Below are 21,803 nucleotides of genomic sequence, written 5' to 3'. Positions count from 1 at the left end.
TACTACTGTAATGTTGCCGTATCTTGTTGCTCATCAAATTATTTTGTATTGTATTTTATTTTTTTGTAGCTGAACCTTTAACATGACATACAGCATATTTGCAACTCAAATACATTTTGCAATAAATTATCTTTAATTACATGTCGTTGGTTAATCTAAAATGTGCTCCAAAATGTTTGTTTTTTTCAGCAAACATTCTAAAGCCTGATACCCATTCAGGCTTGGATAGATGACGGTAAGAAGAAGGATGACCTCAGAAACAGAAGAATGAAAATGATAGAATGCTAGAGATGGGGTTAGGCACCGCAGAATCACAATTCCCCATTAATAGTCTGACACTACAGCAAATACAAGCCAAAATAATCAAAAAGGTTCCTGAAAGTGCACAAGTGTCGTTATTATTAATGTGTGCATGCTGTGGGATAGAATAAGAGAAGGTTAAAACCTGTTTCCCTCATGCAGCACACATAACCTGAACAGCAGCACAAGTGAAACAGTCAGCAGAGCAGAGAAGAACAAGAGAAAGAAGAGGGGAGGAGGGGAGAGGAGAGCTGGTCCGGGATGGAGGGAGGGAGGGTGGGGGGCATGCTTATGGCATGTGACAGAGGGAAAGAGAGAGAGAGGAGGAGGAGGAGGAGGAGGAGGAGCAGAGGGAAAGGTATCATCAGCAGCAACAGCAGTGCAGCACAAAGACGAAAGGAACGGGGAAGGTGTGGAGAAAGAGAGAGAGGGAGAGAGAGAGAGAGAGAGAGAGAGGCTAAGGGTTTGAGGAAGGTTGAGCCGCAGACATGACCACAAGCTCATCACTCAACCGGACATAACCTTGACGATCGTCGTCTGCTGCTGCTGCTGCCGCCGCCACACACTGGAGCACAGGCGATAGTGTGTGTGTGTGTGTGTGTGTGTGAAGGTGCGCTCAGGCGTTGCTATGAGATTCAGAGAGCTGCATCTTCATCAGTGTGCTCCTGCATGTGTCTTCCTTTAGCTTTCAGCTCAACGAATGGAAAAAGAGAGTCTGCAGTGACCGTCAAATGAGTGAGTGTGTGTGAGTGTGCATGTGGAGGAAAGGGTAGAAAAGGTCAGACAGGTGTACAGAGTGTGTATTTGTAGCACAGGGTAAGATGCACGAGCAGGTAGAGGGTCCTACACCCTGAAAAGTGGGATAAAGCAGTGAATGTGGACAGTGTGTGTGTGAGAGAGACTGAGATATGCAGTATGGTTGAAGTCTCTGTGTCTCAGCATCATCAGATTTTCTGCTGCAGATGCTACACTAGCTCATCTCCGCACTAGAGCGCTACCCTGACACACACACACACGCACACGGACGGTCGCACGGACGGACGCACACAGCTGCGGCTTTCGAGAGGAGCCCGAGATATACGTTCAAAGGTCAACAGGGGGACACTGGAAGAGTTGCCGAGGGCAGAGGTCGTGACAATACCTGAAGGTCAGAGGTGTAAAGAGAGCAAAAAGCACGGCATCATGGGCGAGTGGACTATACTGGAGAGATTGCTGGAGGCTGCGGTACAGCAGCACTCTACTATGATCGGCAGGTAAGAGCTGTACACACACACACACCTCACAGAAGGACTGTGTGCATGTGTGGCGACTCGGGGGTGTGAAATTCAAATATGCTGATAATAACACTTTATATGTTATGGTTCAAATAGTTTAGTTAGTAAATGCATTAGCTCAATCTAGGCAAATGGTAATTGGTTCTAACACAATATGAACATTTTAACAAATGTATAAATTAACATGAGGTTATCTCACTGTAAAAAAAATATTGTTGGTTCAACTTAAAAAAATAAGTAACCTGGTTGCTTTAAAATTTTAAGCTAATTGAAATGGAAAAATTTAGTTAATAAAATGAAGGAGATTAATTTAATCACCAGAAACTCTTATTAAGAAACTTTAATTTAAAACACCAGAAAAAAATGTTGTGATTACAAATCATGAAAATATTTTTTTACAGTGACTATCTATCTATCTATCTATCTATCTATCTATCTATCTATCTATCTATCTATCTATCTATCTATCTATCTATCTATCTATCTATCTATCTATCTATCTAAATTCTTTCAATCTGCAAAGATGCATTACATTTATCAAATCAAAAGTGACAGACTTTTACATTGTTTCAAAAAAAAATCTATTTCAAATAATTGCTGTTCTTTTGGACTTTCAATTCATAAAAGAAATGTATCACAGTTTTCACAAAAATATCAAGCAGTGTAACTGTTTTTACGTAACATTGATAATAAGAAGAAATGTTTAATGAGCACTATATTAGCATATTAGAATTTCTGAAGGATCATGTGAAGACTGCATGATACTGAAAATACAGCCTTGCATCACAAAGCAAAACCCAATATTATATATTTTATACAATACAATACAGTATTGCAATATTATTGTTTTACTGTATGTTTGATTGTATAAATACATCCTTGGTGAGCATCATAGACTTTTAGGTAAATAAACGCAAAATATATTGGTGATTTTAGACTATAACCATGCATTCCTTTCCGTCTCTCTCTTTGATGCAAAGTAAATGGTCAGTAATCAATAGACTGCATTATAGGCCTTATATACTCAGACCAAGAGGTTTGCTATTAATAGAGAGATTACAACTATGGCTGCTGAAAGTGAATGGTTGATATAAAGCATATTAAAAATGTCTAGGAAGAATATACTCCCATTAACACATAAACACACACCCATCTACACTAATCATGTGTGTCATGAAGGCATGTTGAGATTGGTAGCCTAAAGTGTGTGCACCTTTGTGTACGTGTGTAGAATTGAGTAAGCACTACTCTCTGCTGTGCTCATTAACCTTAACTGCAGGTAGCCTCACATCAAGGGCACGTCCTTGTCCTTCTCCTGTCTGTGAGAGGATGTGTGTGTATGTGTGGGTTGTGGCACAGAGGGCATGTTAGTGTGTGTGTGTGTGTGTAGCACACTCTCAAGTTTATATATTTAATTTCTACGCAGATATACTGAAAATAACATTCTGAGGTTTTGAGAAGAAAGTTCATATCTAGTCAATTACAACACAAGGATACATAATCAGACACTTTACTCCATCTGGGCTGTCTGTCAACATAATTTTTTTGTTATGTATTAATTTCATAGTTTTTAATTAAATAAGTATTTTAATAAGTAATCAAATTTTTCAATCTTGTGGTTTTTTATACTCAGTATTTTTTTTTTCAAATGAGTTAGCATCTCAAGAGATTACTTTTCATGATGACAATGTTTTTCATTTAATGAAACTTCAGCCTGTAAAAGAATACCGATTTGACCTCAGGTGATGTAATAAACTTCCATCAGTCCAGCACGGCTTTAACCAGCAGTCAATCATTTCACATTAATCGATCACAAAACCTCTGACACATACTGGGACGCAGACTTGCCTTCATTTAATAAATCCTTATTGTGGGGTTGTATTGAGGTTATCTAACTGTTTCATATATTATGTAACACCTTATGTGAGGGAAATGCACACACAGACATATATCCATTTGTTATTCTCATCATCATAATGGGAACTTTCTATTGATTTTTTTGTTGTGTTTTCTATCCTTTAACCTTAAACCTAACTCACCTTTCCAGATATTCATCACAACATTATATAGTGGGTTTATTAAGCCATTTTCGCATTATAGAGTTTTTGACTCAATTTTAAAGAACCTTTATGTCACTGAGGGTTCTGAAGGTTACATGTGTATGTGTCTGTGTGTGTGTCAGCCCATTCTCATCCCAAGGCGTCACCTAACTGACGCCTTGGGAAGCATTTTGACCATGCTTCAATATCTGACGCTTTAGGCACACTATAGTGTCAGTTAGATGACGCCCTAGGATTGCGTGTAACCCTACCCCTACCCCAGACCTAAACCTACCCACCTACCCGCGTCATCTCACTGACGCTTTTCCTTTAGCGTCAGTTCGGTGACGCCGCAGGATTGCGTCATGTAACCGATGAAGGGCGCCTAAAGCGTCGAATATTGAAGCATGGTCAAAAGGTGACGCCTTGGAATGCGTTGTGTGTATGTTCGGGGGGGGGGGGGGGGGGGGGGGGGCATTTGATCTACACAATAGGCAAAACCTGACCCACTTACAAATAGATTAATGCAAATGCACACAAAATCTTCAAAATCTTCACAAAATCAAAATCTTCAAAATGATCTTCACTTTATAATACGGATCCAAATAATTAGTAAGTAATAGCTCACAGATGAAAGTGTTACTAGATACTTCTCTGTGAATTACTAATTATTTGGATCCGTATTATAAAGTGAAGATCATTGGAACTAACTAGTAATTACTCAAGTGTTGCTACATGATCTAGTCATAATTTGTGCAAACGTTTGAGATTTTTGGTGAACTTTAGTATACTTTTAGAAAATGTCTTTAGTAACACTTGAGTAATTATTAGTTAGTTCCAATAATCTTCACTTTATAATACGGATCCAAATAATTAGTAATTCCCACAGAAGTATCTAGTAACACTTTCATCTGTGAGCTATTACTTACTAATTCGTTAATAAGAATTTATTTTAGTTAATAGTAGTTACTAGATTGTTAATAAACTTTTTCAGTAGTTCTCTGGGAAGTATTAAAAAAATAGTAGTTATTGATTACTTAATAGTGAACTACCACTTTCGTCTGTGCGCTATTACTTACTAGTTCGTTAATCAGAGTTTGTAGTTAGTTAATAATAGTTACTAGATTGTTAATATTGTGTTACTCATTAGTTCTTGTGTAGTTATTTATTAACGAAGGAACCGTATTCTAAAGTGTTACCAAAATCCCTTATTTTCCACATGCTGGAATCTGCATAGCAGTGTTGTGTTATTGAACGCACGTGCTGCTGATGTATTTGTCCCTCAGTGTGAGGTAATCTCCATATTCTCTCTGTTCCTTTGAGGTCTGATCAAGCACTTGATGCCGGAATCATAGCGACAGAATGAATAAATGAATGAACAGATGAATAAAGCCTCTACTATCATTCATCAGCTGCTGCCTCCCTCTCTCCCTCAGAACACACATAAAGACAAACACACAGCAGCTCAGCCAAGTTCAGTCCAAGGCTTTATTAGTATTGACACACACACACACACACACACACACACACACACACACACACACACACACACACACACACACACACACACACACACACACACACAATTTTCTTTCTTACAGGGAGAGAGTCTAAATGGTACTGATCTGATCCAAGCAAAAACACTTGTATGTGTGGTTGTATTGTATGTGTGCTTGCATTTGATAGATGATCTGTTGTAGATTCAACCAGTCAATATTTTCTTTCTGCTGTTGTTTCAAATGGTCACAACACTGTAATCTATACCATTCTCCATTTACTGTCTGGTAAGGACAACGTTTGGGTCCACACACACACACACACACACACCCACGCGCACACACACACACACACACACACACACACACACACACAAGCATGTTGTGTTTTCATGTATTATAAGGAAATTACACAGACATGATTGTACACACAACCACAACGTACCTGAACCACTTACACACTTCTCCTTGCATTTCATAACACATCTCTGTATTCTACAGTCAGCGGCTATATCTGTGCTGATATCTACTATATTCTTTCACAGATTAAATATAGAATCATTCTCTCAGTCTTTCATAATCTCTTGCCACACACACACACACACACACACACCTCCTGTGCTAATGCAGATGTGGCACCTGTGAAATGGAGGTAGAGAGAGTACTGTGCTCATATCACTTAGTCTTTTTTGCAGTGCTAGGGAAATAAACAAGCACCATATCTTAACATTAGCTCAAACATTAATTACTTAGCAATATTAAAACCATTCCTAAATTAAAACTTTTAGTATTTGTGTATATAACACCATGACCATTTAAAAGCTTGGGGTTAGTAAGTAAAAAAAAAAAAAAAAAAAAACACTTTTATTCTGCAAGGACACGTTAAATCAAAAGTGCAGTAAAGAAAACAAAAATCTATTTCATATACATCCTATTCTTTTAAAGTTTTAATTCATTGAAGAATCAAGAAAAACAAACACCATTGCAAATTTCACTATGCAGCACAACTGATTTCAAAATTGATAAAAGCATTAGCTAAATGAATACATGTAAATGTGATAAGTATTACGTCAATTTGATGTTTCTTTGAGCACCAAATCTGCATATTAGAATTTCTCTGATTTCTTTTTTTCTTTTTTTTTCTTTTTTGTTAAACAGTCAAACATACATACAAACCAACATAGTGCAGTAGTGAGCCATCTTGTAATTCCAGAAGTGACATAGAGTGATTTAAGTGTTTGATCTAAGTGTGTATGTGAGTGGGTGTGAGTGTGGGTATGTGTATGTGTGTGTTTGCGTAAACATTCTAAACAAAGTAACCGTTTATTATTTATTGCCATTGTCATTACCATCACCACCCCCACTCCCCACTACCGCCATATTGCCAATATTGTATTAGTCGATTTTTATCCTTTATTTCTCTGATTTCTTAAGGATCACGTGACACTGAAGACTGGAGTAATGCTGCTGAAAAAACAGCTTTGCATCACAGGAATAATTTGCATTTTAAAGTTTGCAAAACAGTTGATATACAGTAACACTTTAGGATTTTCCGTCATTAATGAATAACCAACAAATGACAAACACAATATTACTATACTATTATTATAATAGAAACTACTCTTTTAACCTTACAAAAATCTCAAAAGCCTACAATGACTTCAGTCATTACTAGAGAGTTATCATGCTTTTCACTTTAGAATACACTTTAGTAATTCCTTCTGAAGGGTTTGATACTTCAGTCATAGTTGGTTTCCATGATCTTCACTTTAGAATTAAATATATACATCATGAATTATTAACATTAATTATGAACCTGTAAAGTTCAACTGAGTGCTATTACTTACTAATTGTTATTCAGAATTTCTTGTTTTTATAGAATGTTAACATTGTGTTGCTCATTGGTCCCTGTGTAGTTATACATTAATGACAGAAAAGTATACTAAAGTGTTGCCCAAAAAAATGCGTACAGAATTTAATGGCGTTGCTGTTTCTAGCAGCACACTGATCGAGCTACAGTAACGCTATTTAAAAGTGAAAACTATTTCACTTTTAAGTTGAGTTGAGTAGATCAGACTGCTTTGATTAAGTCAGTGAACAAATTGTTTTCTGTCATAGGCCACACGTACAGCTAACATTACCCCACATTTTCTCATCCTTTCATCTATTTAGCTGGTTTTGTCTCTTGGGAATTTATGATTTTGTATTCTTCATTCCTTGTCTTCTTTAATTTTTTTTTTTCACTCAGGATGTAGGGCATCGCTAGTTATGTCATGTTTGAAGTAGGAAGTCGTTATTGACACAGAGGAGACACAGAGGAGGAGAAAGTGAGAGAGTTAATGGAAGAGATAGAAAGCATATGAGGTAAATCTCTAAAGTGGTAGTCATTTGCAAACACATATCTGTCCTGGTGTCCTCGTTTTCTATGTTTGAATAAGTGTGTGTGTGTGTATTGGGGTTTATTTATCTATTCTTTGGAGATGCGTGTGTTTACATGAGGCATTTAAATATGATAAAACGTCCCTTTGAGGACATTTGAGGACACCATGATTTGGAAAATCAATTCATAATTTTTTTATCACAAAAATTGTAAAAAAAAAAAAAAAAAAAAAAAAAATTAAAAAAAATAACTAGGGTTACAGTAAGTTAGCCTTTATATAAAAATGAAAGAATGATGCCCTTATTTTGATAACAATTTTAAATACACATGTGTTTGTCTCTATATGTGTGTGATTTATTGTTGCATGAAATTAAATGAAAGGAGCCTAAATGTTTCACACACATATTAGGCACTTCAGAGCTCAATCTGTGGAGAGGCAGGGGGACTGGGACGCATGACACAGGCCCGGCTGTATACATGGCTGTTATAAATGCTTTCCAGGGACTATGTTTATTTAAAGAGCGAATGTGTTTTGATGTGTAGGGAAAGAGAGAAGATGCAAGAGAATGTGAGCTGAAAATCACTGAAAAGCTCTCAAAGTTCATGAATAATTGATAACCTGTGAGATGCTGTTAGTTTTAGTAAACTTTCCTTGTTTTTTCTGAAACATAAAAATAAATACATAAATAATTTGGAGTGCTATTTCACCCAAATAAAACTGTTTGTGTGTCTGGGAAAGAGAATATTCTTATTATATCCAGGTGTGTCATTTTGTGTGTTTGCATGCACTGCAAAAAGTGCATTTTCTTATTCATTATTTTTCATCGTTCTAAATCCGATCTGGATAGTCTTTGACAAAAATTCTATTTTCTAAATCCCCCCCCCCCCCCCCCACACACAAAAAAAATGTTGCCTTTTTAAAATTAAATTTACCCACATTAAAGTGTTGATAAAAAAAGAATTCATTAAGCTATAATTCATCTATTCTTTCTTATGATATTTGGCATATTGAGTCATACAACAAAATATTCTAGGGGCTGAATGAAACATTTATGAAAATGGTGGTTAGCAACTTTGACAGTGGCTGGCAACTCTTTTTCAAAAACACTGGTGGGGAAAGAGTTAATATTTTAAGTCATGTTGCATCTCAAGTAAATATTAAGAATGTTTAGATATTGTCCTGGAAAACAAGATGAGAAATGTACAAATATGGCTTAAAAAGAATATGTTTAAAGGTTTGTGTGATTTCAGAACCAACAAAAGCACAGAAAGCACAGAAATGTCTGAACGTACTGTACACACACACACACATACACACTGTAAATTACTCTGCTACAAACTGACACACTACACACAATATGCACGTTACTGCACACACACACGCACACACCAGGTGCTGTAAATGAGTCCTTCATGTTTTATTTCATAAATATGCTGTTTCTCGGTACATGCTCTCAGTCGCCTCTCTCCATCTGTCTCTCCGTATCGGTCTATTTGCATAGTTGCTCCTCAAGTCTCCCTCAGCCCATCTGTCTGTGTCCTCTTCCCTTCTTCCTTTTCTCATCCTATTCAAGCTCAGTCTTTCTTTCTCTTTAGTTCACCTTGAGATGTCTCACTTTCTCAGTTCCTATGTGTTTTCCATCATCTTCCAATTCCACACTCATTTTTCCTCTTTCTTGCAGGTGCCTGCCCGTGCCCTTGGTATATGCTTCCTTGCTCTCTTTCCCAATATTCCATCAATCATTCCTCCCTTCCTCCCTCTCTCTCTCTCTCTTTCTCTGGTACAGTGCAGAGTGCTGAGTGGTTCACTGTGTGGTTGCTATAGTAACGGCAGCAGGGAGTGGGGGATGTGCTGCTAATTTAAAGACCCACCAGGGCTGTTAGCCATTGATACATTTACGTTGGAATTTTTGTAAACTACTCTAATTATTATAAGTGTTATATAAAGGTAACACCATCTGCCGTTTAAACCGGGAAATAAAAAAATCTTGCTGTTACTACAGTAAATTGTCATTGATTTTGATCAAGAGTCATAACTGTCCTACTTACCGCAGCGCAAATGTTCACCATATGTCCATTAAAACCACTGTTAACTACACAGCACTGAGCGATTAGCCTTTCTGATTTAGAGCACAAATTATTACTCATTATTCTTTTCACATAAATTTTCTCTGCGAATTCAAAAAAAAAAAAAAATCAGAAGAAGAATTGTAAGACCTTCCAGGATCAAACACAACATTATAAACCTTGATTTGAAGGGAGGGAGCAAAAGTATATAGCATTAAATTACTGACTTTTCATCAAATTAAAGGGTTAGTTTACCCAAAAATGAAAATTCTGTCAGTATTTACTCACCCTCATGTTGTTCCAAACCTCTATGTGTTTATTTGTTCTGCTGAACACAAAGGAAGATATTTGGAAGAATGTTTTAATCAAACAGATCTCATTCCCCATTGACTAGTAGTCAATTTTCAAATGCAGATGGAGGGCAGGAAGTGAATTTCTATATTTAGGAAGTACTATAACACACTCAAAATGCCTATGTTTTGCGTCGTTTATGATTGCTCAAATCGATCAAACCACGATGAGTTTTTATCGTGTGCCAAAAGTTGTTGTTCATTAGGGGGGGGGAATACAAGAAATAGGCAAAAAAACACCGGGGAAAAAATGCCTTGCAAACCTACGTCTGCGTTCGGGAGGAGCCGAATGGGAAATGCCTGTGTGTGTGTACAGTGATCACTTCGTCAAATGTGAGTTAAAACATTATTTATGTGGCTTATAATTACATTATTCAGGTGTTTAAATACACTTATGTGGCTGTTTGTGTAACATACCAGTTTCTGAACTTTTTAAAGTCAAAGTATGTCTGTATAAGACGAGTTAGTTGCTGATATCTACAGCCTCGATGGCAGGCAAATCTCTCAATTCAGTTGAAAATCGGTCCTCTTCATAACGTGAGGGTCACGTCCAACATATGTTTCGATTTTCTGTTGATATATTTCTCCTGTAATAGCGTCTAAAGTAGTACATTACGGATTTTCCTGATCTCGTCTATTGCGCTCTTCACTCCTTGCCCTCCATCTGCATTCCGCATGTCAACACAATCACGTGACTGCAAACCACCTATAGACGAATCCGACGAGCGTTCTGTGTAGGCTGCCATCTTGTGGCGACGCCATTACTGAGCTGTTACACTGGCATATAGACATATGCACCGGTATGTAAACAAACCTCGGTGATAACGCGAACTCACCCTCGATGACAGCTACAGCCAGGCAGAATGACTTGTTGGTTTGATCTGTGACTGCAGTGGCCTCCAGTCACAGATGAAGGTACAAACGATCTTACAGATTAACGTTATTTATGAAAATAGCTTGGCAAGCTAGCTAGGCTAACGTTTGCTAACGAGGAAACTATAAAAAGATCTGTCCATTTGGCAACAATAAATAAATAAATGAATGAAATCAAATAAACAAATTCATGTTTTTCATTTGTGTCCATTATTTATCTCATTTTCACATTGCAACAGGCAAGGGTAAGGTAACATTACAGCTAGAAAGTATACATAATATCGACCAATTAGTGTTTTTAAACCATGGAAAGAGGTCAATATAACAGCAGGAGAACAATTATGTCACATAACGTTACATTTAGCTCAGGAAAGCCATTTAATGACCATAGCATGTTAATTGAATAGAAAAAATAGCAAGAGAGGAGATTTTGCTGATCACTATATCACATATTTATTATATATTTTTTACTTATGTCATTAAATAATTGTTATTATACGCGAATGTACGCGTCTTGTACTCGCCCAGGAAATCTGTAAACCGTACGGCACCAGACAGGGGCAGTCGACCCGGGGTATTCACAGTGTTTTCTCTTCAAAATTGAAATTTTACTGCCACCATTGAAACAATTTATAACGGAAACTGTTTACCCACTCGACATTATACAAGGGCTAGCGTTGTAACGTTAGTGTCAGTCGTAAATCTCGAGCTGTTTATTCCAGTGGACGCAAGTTGCAACTAAAACAATAGGAGGCAATGGCGCAACGCTACCCAACAACAGCTCAGTAATGGCGCCCCGCTTACTTCCGGTAGTTTCGCCGGATTCGTCTATTGGCGGTTCCACGACACGCGTTACTTCCGCATTCCAAAGTTCCTATGGCGGTCTATGGAAGTGTCGGAACTCTGTTTTGAACGTCCAATGTTGTAAAATGGCAACCGGAATGATTCGCCCATATACATGTTCGACCCAGAGTCCGTGTGTTGCACAATTTGCTCAGATCCATAGACCGCACAGCACTGTTCTCTCTTAACTGCTCTGCAAATCCAGTCTTGTTTACAAAACAATCCTCCGTGAAATGAAGCGAACAGAGGATTTTACCCTTATCAGCTGGAGTGGAACGTCATTAAAAATAAAGGTTATCCATGCAGTCCTATTGGAATCCAGAGGAAGCATGTGCAGCGTTTTCTTCCACAACCAGGCAATCACAATATTCTGTGTTGCTCAGTATCTCGATACGGTTTGTCATCACGAGGTAGGCCTATGTTATTTAGCTATGCGTGAATGCGCGTAGGGCATCGGTGGGCGGGGCTTAAACCGGCTGTGTTGAAGTAGGCGTTGATCTTCTTCTGCAGGGGTGGTGTTTTATCCTCTTTGAAGTGAAAGTTCCCCACTTTTAAAAAGGAGTCTTTGCAGAGGCTGGTGTCAATAAAAGCTTATATTGGACTAACAAGAAAGTTTTCAGTTCTGAAACTTACAGGATATTCTCTGATAACCTCTTAGATGTCAAAAGCTCAAGAAAAATGCATGGGGGTGAGTAATTAATGACTTAATTTTCATTTTTGGGTGAACTAACCCTTTAACACAGTCGATAGGGCCTAAAACAAGAACTTCATAATTATAAGTCTTGTAAAATACTGAATACAAAATAGCTCTCACGATGTAGGTGTGTGTAAGAAAATGTATGTGCTCATCATGAATTGAGACCAGCCTGCAATGGAATAACATCACGGCTGGTTCTAGAGCAAGGTTATTGTGAGTGAAGGACAGTCTCAGCACAAGTGTGTGTGTGTGTGTGTGTGTGTGTGTGTGCGCAAGGATGAGAGCTAGACAGACTGAGGAACATTTGTGTGCTCAAGCTGCATCTGTTGAGAGAGAGAGAGAGAGAGAGAGAGAGAGAGAGAGAGAGAGAGAGAGAGAGAGAGAGAGAGAGTGTGTGAGACAGAAGGGTGGAGATGTTTCGCTCTAAATGGCACACTCACAGGAGAGGAGACCCATCTATGCGTAAAGCTTCAAGGTGTTTCTCATCAGGACACTCGCACTGTGTGTTACAGTGTTAAAGTATATGTCATGTGTGATTGTGGGACAGTTGTCTGAACTTTGATCAAGCACACATCTACTCTGAACTTATCTGTCGCTATGATCGAATGAGTTTGTGCTTTTGTCTAGATTTGTGTGTGTGTGTGTTTGCATGAACCTCCAGTTAAACTTGCAAAAAAACTGATAAGAGAGCAGAGGTTGGGATATAAATGCAAACATGAAGAGTCGTCCCCACAAACTCTGCTGCCCTTGATGCAGTATGCCCCAGTTATCATCATCATCAGGGAACATATGCCTGCACACACACCCACACGTGAATGAATGTTGAAACATGAAAGGTTCTCTTGAATGGCCTAAACAGATTTTTTTTTTTTAGTATATCAGTACATTCTTAAAAATGACCATTTCTGTGCCATTTGCCATTTCTGTGACTATAAATAGGACAAAAAAACATTAGGAATATAGGGATATTAGCACCAAAAATATTAGGTGCGTTCTACTTCGAATGCAGCCGTCAATTTGGACACTTTTCTGCTTCCTGTAGCAACGCTTGCATGTGTTTGCTTTCATTATTGCAGACAAAGTGGATAAGTGGATATTAACACTTTTCAAAAGAAACACTTTTCATTCAATACTTTCTGTAGGGCTTACAGTGCCTATATGTACAAGAAAAAAAGTTAAACATAAGCCAATACTATTTAAATATGAAGAGTTCAGATGCAAAAGCCTCTAAGTGCCATTTGAAATTTTCTTCTAGAGTGATCATTTTTATCAAGCTTGTATATTTAAGTTCAGTGATTTCACTTAAATGGCAATGATAATTACCTATTAATTGTTATTTAAGTGAAATTACTGAACTAAAATATACAAGTTTGATAAATATCATCATTAAAGAAGAAAATTTCAAATGGCATTTAGAGGCTTTTGCATCTGAACTCTTCATATAGATTAAGTGGGGTCTATATTTTAATTTTGACATTACCTACACGATAACATTAAAGGGTTAGTTCACCCAAAAATGAAAATTCTGTCAGTATTTACTCACCCTCATGTTGTTCCAAACCTCTATGTGTTTATTTGTTCTGCTGAACACAAAGAAAGATATTTGGAAGAATGTTTTAATCAAGCAGATCTCATTCCCCACTGACTACCATAGTATGTATTTTTCCCTACTATGGTAGTCAGTCAATGGGGAATGAGATCTGCTTGATTAAAACATTCTTCCAAATAAATTTGTGTTCAGCAGAACAAATAAACACATAGGGGTTTAGAACAACATGAGGGTGAGTAAATACTGACAGAATTTTCATTTTTGGGTGAACTGACCCTTTAACATCACATGAAAAGATTACACAAGGGTTACTGTTAAGAAAATGCGGAACTGAAGCTGTCAGAATCAACAATTCATTGTGTTCATCAAATGCCATTGTTGCTGCCCGTGACTCTGACCATGGCGTCAGCGCTGTCTCAAGTCGGACAAAATTTCAAATCAGCACTGCTTGAATTCAAACACACTCCATGAATTTCACACAAACAGGTAATCCCGGCCCTGTTAAACTAGTGTAACAAACAATGTCGGGCTGGTATTTCTTGTGTAAACAAAAAGTGTTTTTTTAGGGAAAATAGGAATGGTTTAAAGTTTTCTTTTCATATTAAGCTAAAACAGAGAAAAGTTTTCTAACTTAAAAAAAGAAACATTTATAAAGGCAGCTTAATGCCTGTTTACCTCTGCTTCTTACAGCAATTACTTACTATTTTGTCATTTTGTATTTTGTGCACGTGTCGTGTGAGGTAGAGGGGGAAAAGCAATTTAACAATGTGTTTTTGTCAATCCTCCTTAAAATGAAATAAGCTCTAATCCGTTTTTCTTCTCACTTTTTCTTCCTCCCTCCTTCCTCTCTTCAATCCTGTCTCTATCACTGCCTTCCTCTTTCTTGCCTTTTTGTGTCTCCTCCTTTCTCTCCCCCAAAGGATCCTGCTGACAGTAGTGGTGATATTTCGGATCCTGATCGTGGGTATAGTGGGAGAGAAGGTGTATGAGGACGAACAGATTATGTTTATTTGTAACACGCTGCAGCCAGGTTGCAACCAGGCCTGCTACGATAAAGCCTTCCCCATCTCCCATATCCGATACTGGGTTTTCCAGATCATCTTGGTGTGCACGCCCAGCCTCTGTTTTATCACTTACTCAGTGCACCAGTCTGCCAAACACAAAGATCGCCATTACAGCCTCCTGCACGGCCCTTACATCGACCACGGACATGCGCAAAACCGCAAGCTCCGCAACATCAACGGTATCCTGGTGCACCCGGAAAGTAAGGACGACCGCGACTGTCTGGATTTGAAAGACATCCCCAACATTCCGCAGGGGGTCACGTACTCCAAAAGTGCCAAAATGCGTCAACAAGAGGGCATCTCTCGTTTCTACGTCATACAGGTGGTGTTCCGGAACGTTCTGGAAATTGGCTTTCTTGCCGGCCAGTACTTCCTGTACGGATTCAATGTTCCCGCCATGTTTGAGTGCGATCGGTACCCCTGCGTGAAGGAGGTTGAATGCTACGTGTCACGTCCCACGGAGAAGACAGTTTTCCTGGTGTTTATGTTTGCGGTTAGCGGGATCTGCGTGGTCCTAAACTTGGCCGAGCTCAACCATCTTGGCTGGCGGAAGATTAAGGCGGCGATCCGTGGCGTCCAGGCTCGCAGAAAGTCCATTTGTGAGATCCGGAAAAAGGATGTGTCCCACCTATCATCTGTGCCCAATCTGGGCCGCACCCAGTCTAGTGAATCGGCCTATGTCTGACAGCGAATAGGGGAGGGGCTTAGACGAGGTTGGGTGTGGCTGATGAGGCGACGGCCACGCCCTGTGCTGCATACTTGACACTGCTAATTTTATGCATAGATCTGATCGGACAGGGTGAGAGAGGGGTAGGGTCAAAACAAAAAAGAAAAATGAACCAGTGAGGACTGTAGAAAATCAGATTCAGGATTCTAAACTTTTTGGAGAATAAACTGCTTTTTCAGACTTTAATGATGAATGCTGGGGAACAGAACAAGGGCTCATACTTGGTACACAAACACATTTACACCGCAAACACACACACACACACACACAGATATTGACATCCCTGAGCCCCGCTGAACAACAAAAGTCTTCCAACGGTTAAAGAGAAATTTAAGAAACAAAATGTAATTGCTTGCTGTCAAATGAGGTGGAGGGATAAAGCGAGAGGACTACTCGGCATGTGACTCAGAAGCATTGTAAAATATGAACAATTTTCTCCAGGGTCAACGCTGAGACATCCCTCATGTTTTGAACAGCCAGAAAGAGAAAAAAGGAGGACAAACAAAAGAGTATAAAAATTTACCTCAGCACAGACTCCTCTATGCCTCCCCCCCACTTGCTTTCTTTCATTTCATTTCTTTCTTTCTGCATAGTTTCATAGACATAGCTATTAAATATACAAGGCAAGAAGTGAAGAGAAGAACAAACATTCATCTACTGATAAGCCACCCCCACATTTGCTGGGAGCTAAGAGAGACGCAAAAAAATCAACATTGACACACTACAGTCCCCAGTCCAAATGCCTTTGTTTCACCAACCCCCAAATCATTACTGTACATATCTTAAGAGTACTGATATCGCAACATCCATGTATTTAACACAATGAAGTGTAGCTTTTGCCATTACTTAAAATGAATTGATTGCCAAAAAGAAAAAGAAAAAAAAATAAAGAAAAAAACAATAATTGTGTTATTTATCTGCACTTGTTCTGCAATGAACAGGAAAAATTGTGATTTTATACTATGGGCATTTCCAGACAAAGGCATGTTACGATGCATCATTAGAATGGCTAGATAGTGTTACGAGCTGTGTATAGAAACAGACTGTTTCTTTTTTGCACCCAGTATTTTTGCGGTGAATTCTGAAGCATGCGGGAGGAGATCTATAGCTCTATGGGAATGACCGAGAGAGTCTATACTGAGTACGGCTCCAATGCAGCAATAATATATAGATATATATAAATTATAAATAAATATATGTCATAAAAATAAATGAATAAACTATTATGAAATATAGTAGCATAAAGAGTTCTTCTTTACTTGTTTGTGTGTGAATATACTTGAACTTTCATGTAAGTGGGCATGTTGCTGGAGGGTTTTTATCCAGACTGCAACCACTGCAGGGATGAAGGCAGTGAAAGCATAAATCACAAACTCTCTCAAACCAATACACAGCACTGCGCACCTGCAGATGTTCTCTGAACCACAGAGAGGAAGAGTGTGTGTGTGTGTGTTTTACCTTGACCCAATTGGAAAATCATCACACACTGGCTGATACTAGTTGGGTTTCCATCCAAACGTTTCACAGTTTTAACAGAATTTCTGAAATGTGCAACTACGCACAATACTTGAAGGACCCTCTTCTGTCGCCCATCTTTGTTGTGCGAAAGAGCAGAAACACATGACCAAACAATCAAAACGAGTTTGCACTCAATGTGCATTTTAACATGAGAAAACCCACTTTAAAGTTTATGCACATATATATCTAGCTTTTTCATTTAGGATTTCTTAATTTTGATTGGTGGATAAAAAACCTAGAGAGTGTTAGCCATGAATAGCCAAACAAATCCATGATCTTGAATCATTAGCCGTAAAGAAGAGAGTAGCTGCTAAATTTGAAATGAAATGAAAATGAGTGTAGGTAAGACAGTGTAATGGTTGCTAATTAATGTGGAATGAGTCAGAGCTGTTAAACAAGCTAAGTATAGCTCCTATTGTGCTGGCATACATGGAATACAAATGATCCTGCACTCCAACTATGTTTTATTCAGGATGAGTGCTGCCTCAAAGTTATTTCAATTTTAAATCACTGGTACTGCTAAATTAATGTTTGGAAATAGGTCTTCTATCATATTTATAGTTTCTCCTTTTAAGTGATCGTAGCCATTCCAATGAAATGAAATTAAAATCTGAAGGCTAATAAAGATAGATAATAGATATAGATTATAAAGATAATAAAGCCACTCATACCAGCCTCCTACGGTTTTACCGCTGCCTCAGAAGACACTCAGAAGCAGCTACACATTGTCATGTTAATAAGACAACATCTGTATTGCAAACCCCTCCATGTTGAGGTTGTTGTTGTTATTTTTGCCTTATGCCTACCAGCAACGTCATTGTCCTAGAAACCAATATTTTGGAAAACGTAAAAGCTACATGGACACACAAATCGGATCTGAACAGTTGCGAAACAAAATGTGGACGTCAATAATTTTAGATCAGAGGCCAATCGGATAAACAAATAATCAGATTTGGACAGACAGTGTGAACAGCCACTAAAGAATGCCTGCTTTCCGCCTACTGACCTAACTTGTTATTATTACGGGAAGCACTCTAGACAGATGGGATTTAAACTAAGACCCAAGTTTGGTTTGAAGATGAAAAACGTATAGCAAAATGTTCGAATATGCACTCAGAGCAGTTGACGTGATCTTGCGGCTGTCAGAGCAGCAACTGATGTTTTCGTATGTTTTCCCTGCGTCTCCGGGGGGAAAACATATGCGGTTCATATGTAAATGGCTCAAGACTATTTTTGTCCATTACATCAAAAGATCTGAAAAAAAAACCCCACATTAATTTACCCGCTATAGACCCTTGAAGAAGAAAACAGGACAGAAGTGGTTGAAAGTGGACAAAAAAGACGGATTACTAAACCAGCAACACGTTCTTATGCTGCTTTTCAAATGCTACTTGGAAATTTCCTACTTCACTTCTAACGTTGTGATTAGGAGCTTGTTGCATTCAAATTTTGACTTGAGGGGGCTTCAATGTCCAATTCTTTAACTAGGAAACTAGTACTATTTACAGTAGCGTCCATATGAGTTGGGAGTGAGAACGTGTTGATAACATGTGCAAACGGGTATGTGTCTCCCTCGTCTTTTGATCCGATCGGCCAAGCGCATCTTAACACCAGGTGTAAACTTTGTTACTTTCATTTCACCATTGTGTATTGTGTTTATTAAGCTGTTTCCAAAACCTGAATCAAACACACATTCTAACAGAACTCTTATTTAAATCTGGTTTGTAACTGTAAAACAAATCCAAATGGATCCCCAAAAAATAAACTCTGCAATCAGTGAAATCCTTAAATTCATTTCAAGCTGTGTTTTCTTAGTATAAAATCTACTTTGCATCAAGACATCAGTTTATTTTTATGGTGAGTAACATCCTTACCAAGAACCGCATGCTGCTGTGAGCACCAAGTTGTGTAACACTTAAGAGTTTCAATAATACCAGAAACATATATTATTTACACTACAACAGTGATACTGCAATCACATCCTCCTGTACACACACCAAATGACTCAGCATTAAAAATTAACTACTACTGAGAGAGTGAAAGAGTGAGGCAAAGACAAAGATTGTGCTGCTGTAAATGAAATGGAGAGAGTGGTATGTGCATTTGCCTGCTAAACAAGTGAGAGTAAAAGATGCACAGCAAAACATAAGCCTATCGGTCAGATAGTTAATTGATCCTGCTGACCTTTGACAGTGAAGAAAAATCTGTTTTGGTCTTTAACTGAAAAGTAGTAAAGCAACAGTAAGCAGAAGGAGCAATGGAGACTTGATCATCAATGTCATTTTGCTTTGGGATTTCCTGATGCTTTCTTACAAAAACTCTCTTTAATTATTATATAGAATATATTATGAACCGGTGCAAAACACAAGCTGTGATAAGTGACAAAATAATTCTAATAATAATATAGCCTATGAGAGAGAGAGTTAAGTATTTAACACATATTAAGTGTTAACAACAGCAACAAATAATAATATAACATTGTTCATTAATGATATACAAATAACTAAACATTGTGGGGAAGAGGTTCACTCATGTCAATATGATGAAGAGTATAATGTTCGGCTTAACTGTAATGAAATGAATCTAAAAAATCCATTAAAGGATTAATTCTTCCTTGTAGGCCAGAACGAGAATTCCTTAGATTTCCACGACGCATGCGCGAGATTTGCGATCTGCTTACACCAGCTTACACTACTTCAGATCTCAATTCTCGCGTATGCGTCGTGGAAATCTATAAGGAAGTCTCGTTCTGGCCTACAAGGAAGAAAAGAAATAGTCGAATAAACTCGTTATTTTTGTTTGTTTTTTCGCACAAAAAGTATTCGCGTCGCTTGATAAACATATAGTTGAGCCACGGTAGTCACTTGGGATATTTAAACATTTTCTTCATTGACTTTTTGGGCCGTCAAGAGGCAGTCCCTTAGGAGCCAATGTGGTAGTTATACAGCTCTCAAATTTAATAAAAAATATCTTCATTTGTGTTCCGAAGACGAACGAAGGTCTTACGGGGTTGGTACAGCATGGGGGTGAGTAATTAATGACTTAATTTTCATTTTTGGGTGAACTAACCCTTTAATGAAAACATCAATGCACTGAGAGAACCAGAGTAAAATTAGAAATCAATATATTGAAATCGATATGTATATTTATACTTAAACGTAAGAGTACAAACACACACATAGTCTTTTCCACATTTAGATGCAAAAGATTAAAAATAATTTCTTTCTAAGTGATCCGAGAAGTGGAGGTTCGCCAGATTGAGAGAGATGAAGGAAGAAAGAAAAATAAAGGGAATCAGAGAGAATCACATCAGAGGAAGAAAGCAGACCTAAGTGCTCACAGCTAATCTGCTGTGTGCTTCAACTCCCAGACAAAAGCGCACAGTCATGCATACACACACGAGCGTTTAACACAGTCACTTCAGCTTCACAGGTACAGTGCTTTAAGTAATCTTCTCATGATTTCCCCTCTGACTGCCAGTGTCTTCTTGAGATGGTTTCCTGAATCTGAAAAGCACGATCCCTTTCTACCACACACATTAAAACCTCCAGAATGCAAACACCAGAAATATTTACTCTCTGTAAAAGAACAACAGAGTGATGAAAGTGTGTTCAGGCTGGTGTATAATTCAGGCAGAGTCTCAGCCCAGCTGTATTTGAGCAAAAGAACCAGACGTTACGTTCCTTACATGACTAATGTGAATGATAAAGAGAGAGCTGGAGAGAGACTGACTTAGAGAGAGATAGATAGAGAAAGACAGTAAAGATGCCCGACAGAAAGGGATCTTGAGGCGAAGATACCATACATCCAGCAACAACACACATGCGCAAACACCATATGCATATTAATTTAAAACCCCATTAAATCAAAATGAAAGTCTTTATAATCCAGAAGTTATAGTATGCAATTTGTGATTAAATAAGCGATGAGGCCCATCGAGGCTGATTCATTAGCCAGTATGTAAATACTGCAGTAACTAAAAGTATTTGTGCTTTAAACCAGTGTGTTTATGATTATGATAATAAATTAAAATAATACAAGTTTGTAATATCAAGCAGTATGACATGCCGTATTATGGCTAAAATAACTGGAATGGCTGACACCGGAAGCCTTAGACATTCAAGTCTAAAATATGGCACCTGCTCTTCTGTGAAAATAAGGTGACTAGCGGCTTAGCTGTTCAGTGCTAGATTAATTTCTCAATGGTGCCGAAATAACCTGCACATGGACAGGCTGTCAAGATGCCCTATTGGCAGGTGAGCAAGGTCATAAACTGAGCAAGGTCACAGCAAGGTAACACAGGGAGAGTTTCTAACATGAGTTCTGTGCAGTGAACAGTGATGTGATTGGTGTAGACTATAACATGTCAAGTGGATACTAGATCATTGTCTTAATAAGGTCACTTCTCATCTCAGGGGACTTTTGTTATCAACGTGTCAGAAAGAGAGTAATGTGTTTATTTTTTATTTATTTTATTATAAAAGAGCTTTTATTATAGAAGAGCAATTAGCTTCTATTGAGGACTGAAGGGTCACTAAAGGTTAGCATAAAATTAGTATGTGAAGGTATTGTAGTTGGTAAGCAGTTGATTGGTTCATGATATTTCTAATGATTCATATCAAGTAT

At 38.1% G+C, this 21,803-nt stretch overlaps 1 protein-coding gene across 1 annotated transcript; it reads left to right on the top strand.

Moving 5' to 3' along the window:
• The first annotated feature begins 631 nt into the window (after nt 1–631).
• Nucleotides 632–16,904, top strand: gjd1a (gap junction protein delta 1a). The gene is made up of 2 exons (XM_039650139.2): nt 632–1,553; nt 14,789–16,904. Exons 1-2 carry the CDS (start codon nt 1,483–1,485, stop codon nt 15,615–15,617), a joined length of 900 nt encoding a protein of 299 aa, XP_039506073.1. The 5' UTR covers nt 632–1,482; the 3' UTR covers nt 15,618–16,904.
• The last annotated feature ends 4,899 nt before the right edge of the window (nt 16,905–21,803 follow it).

This window comes from Pimephales promelas, chromosome 4, assembly GCF_988280905.1.
Source record: "Pimephales promelas chromosome 4, fPimPro1.hap1.1, whole genome shotgun sequence".
NCBI lineage: Eukaryota > Metazoa > Chordata > Actinopteri > Cypriniformes > Leuciscidae > Pimephales > Pimephales promelas.
Note: the sequence above shows the minus strand (reverse complement) of the source record. Positions and strands in the feature narration are given on the sequence as shown.

What these genes read in the sequence shown, in the direction of transcription:
- gjd1a (XM_039650139.2), top strand. Translation starts at nt 1,483, where the DNA reads ATGGGCGAGTGGACTATACTGGAGAGATTGCTGGAGGCTGCGGTACAG. An exon ending in CACTCTACTATGATCGGCAG is followed by an intron (nt 1,554 to 14,788) that starts GTAAGAGCTGTA and finishes TCTCCCCCAAAG; the next exon opens with GATCCTGCTGACAGTAGTGG.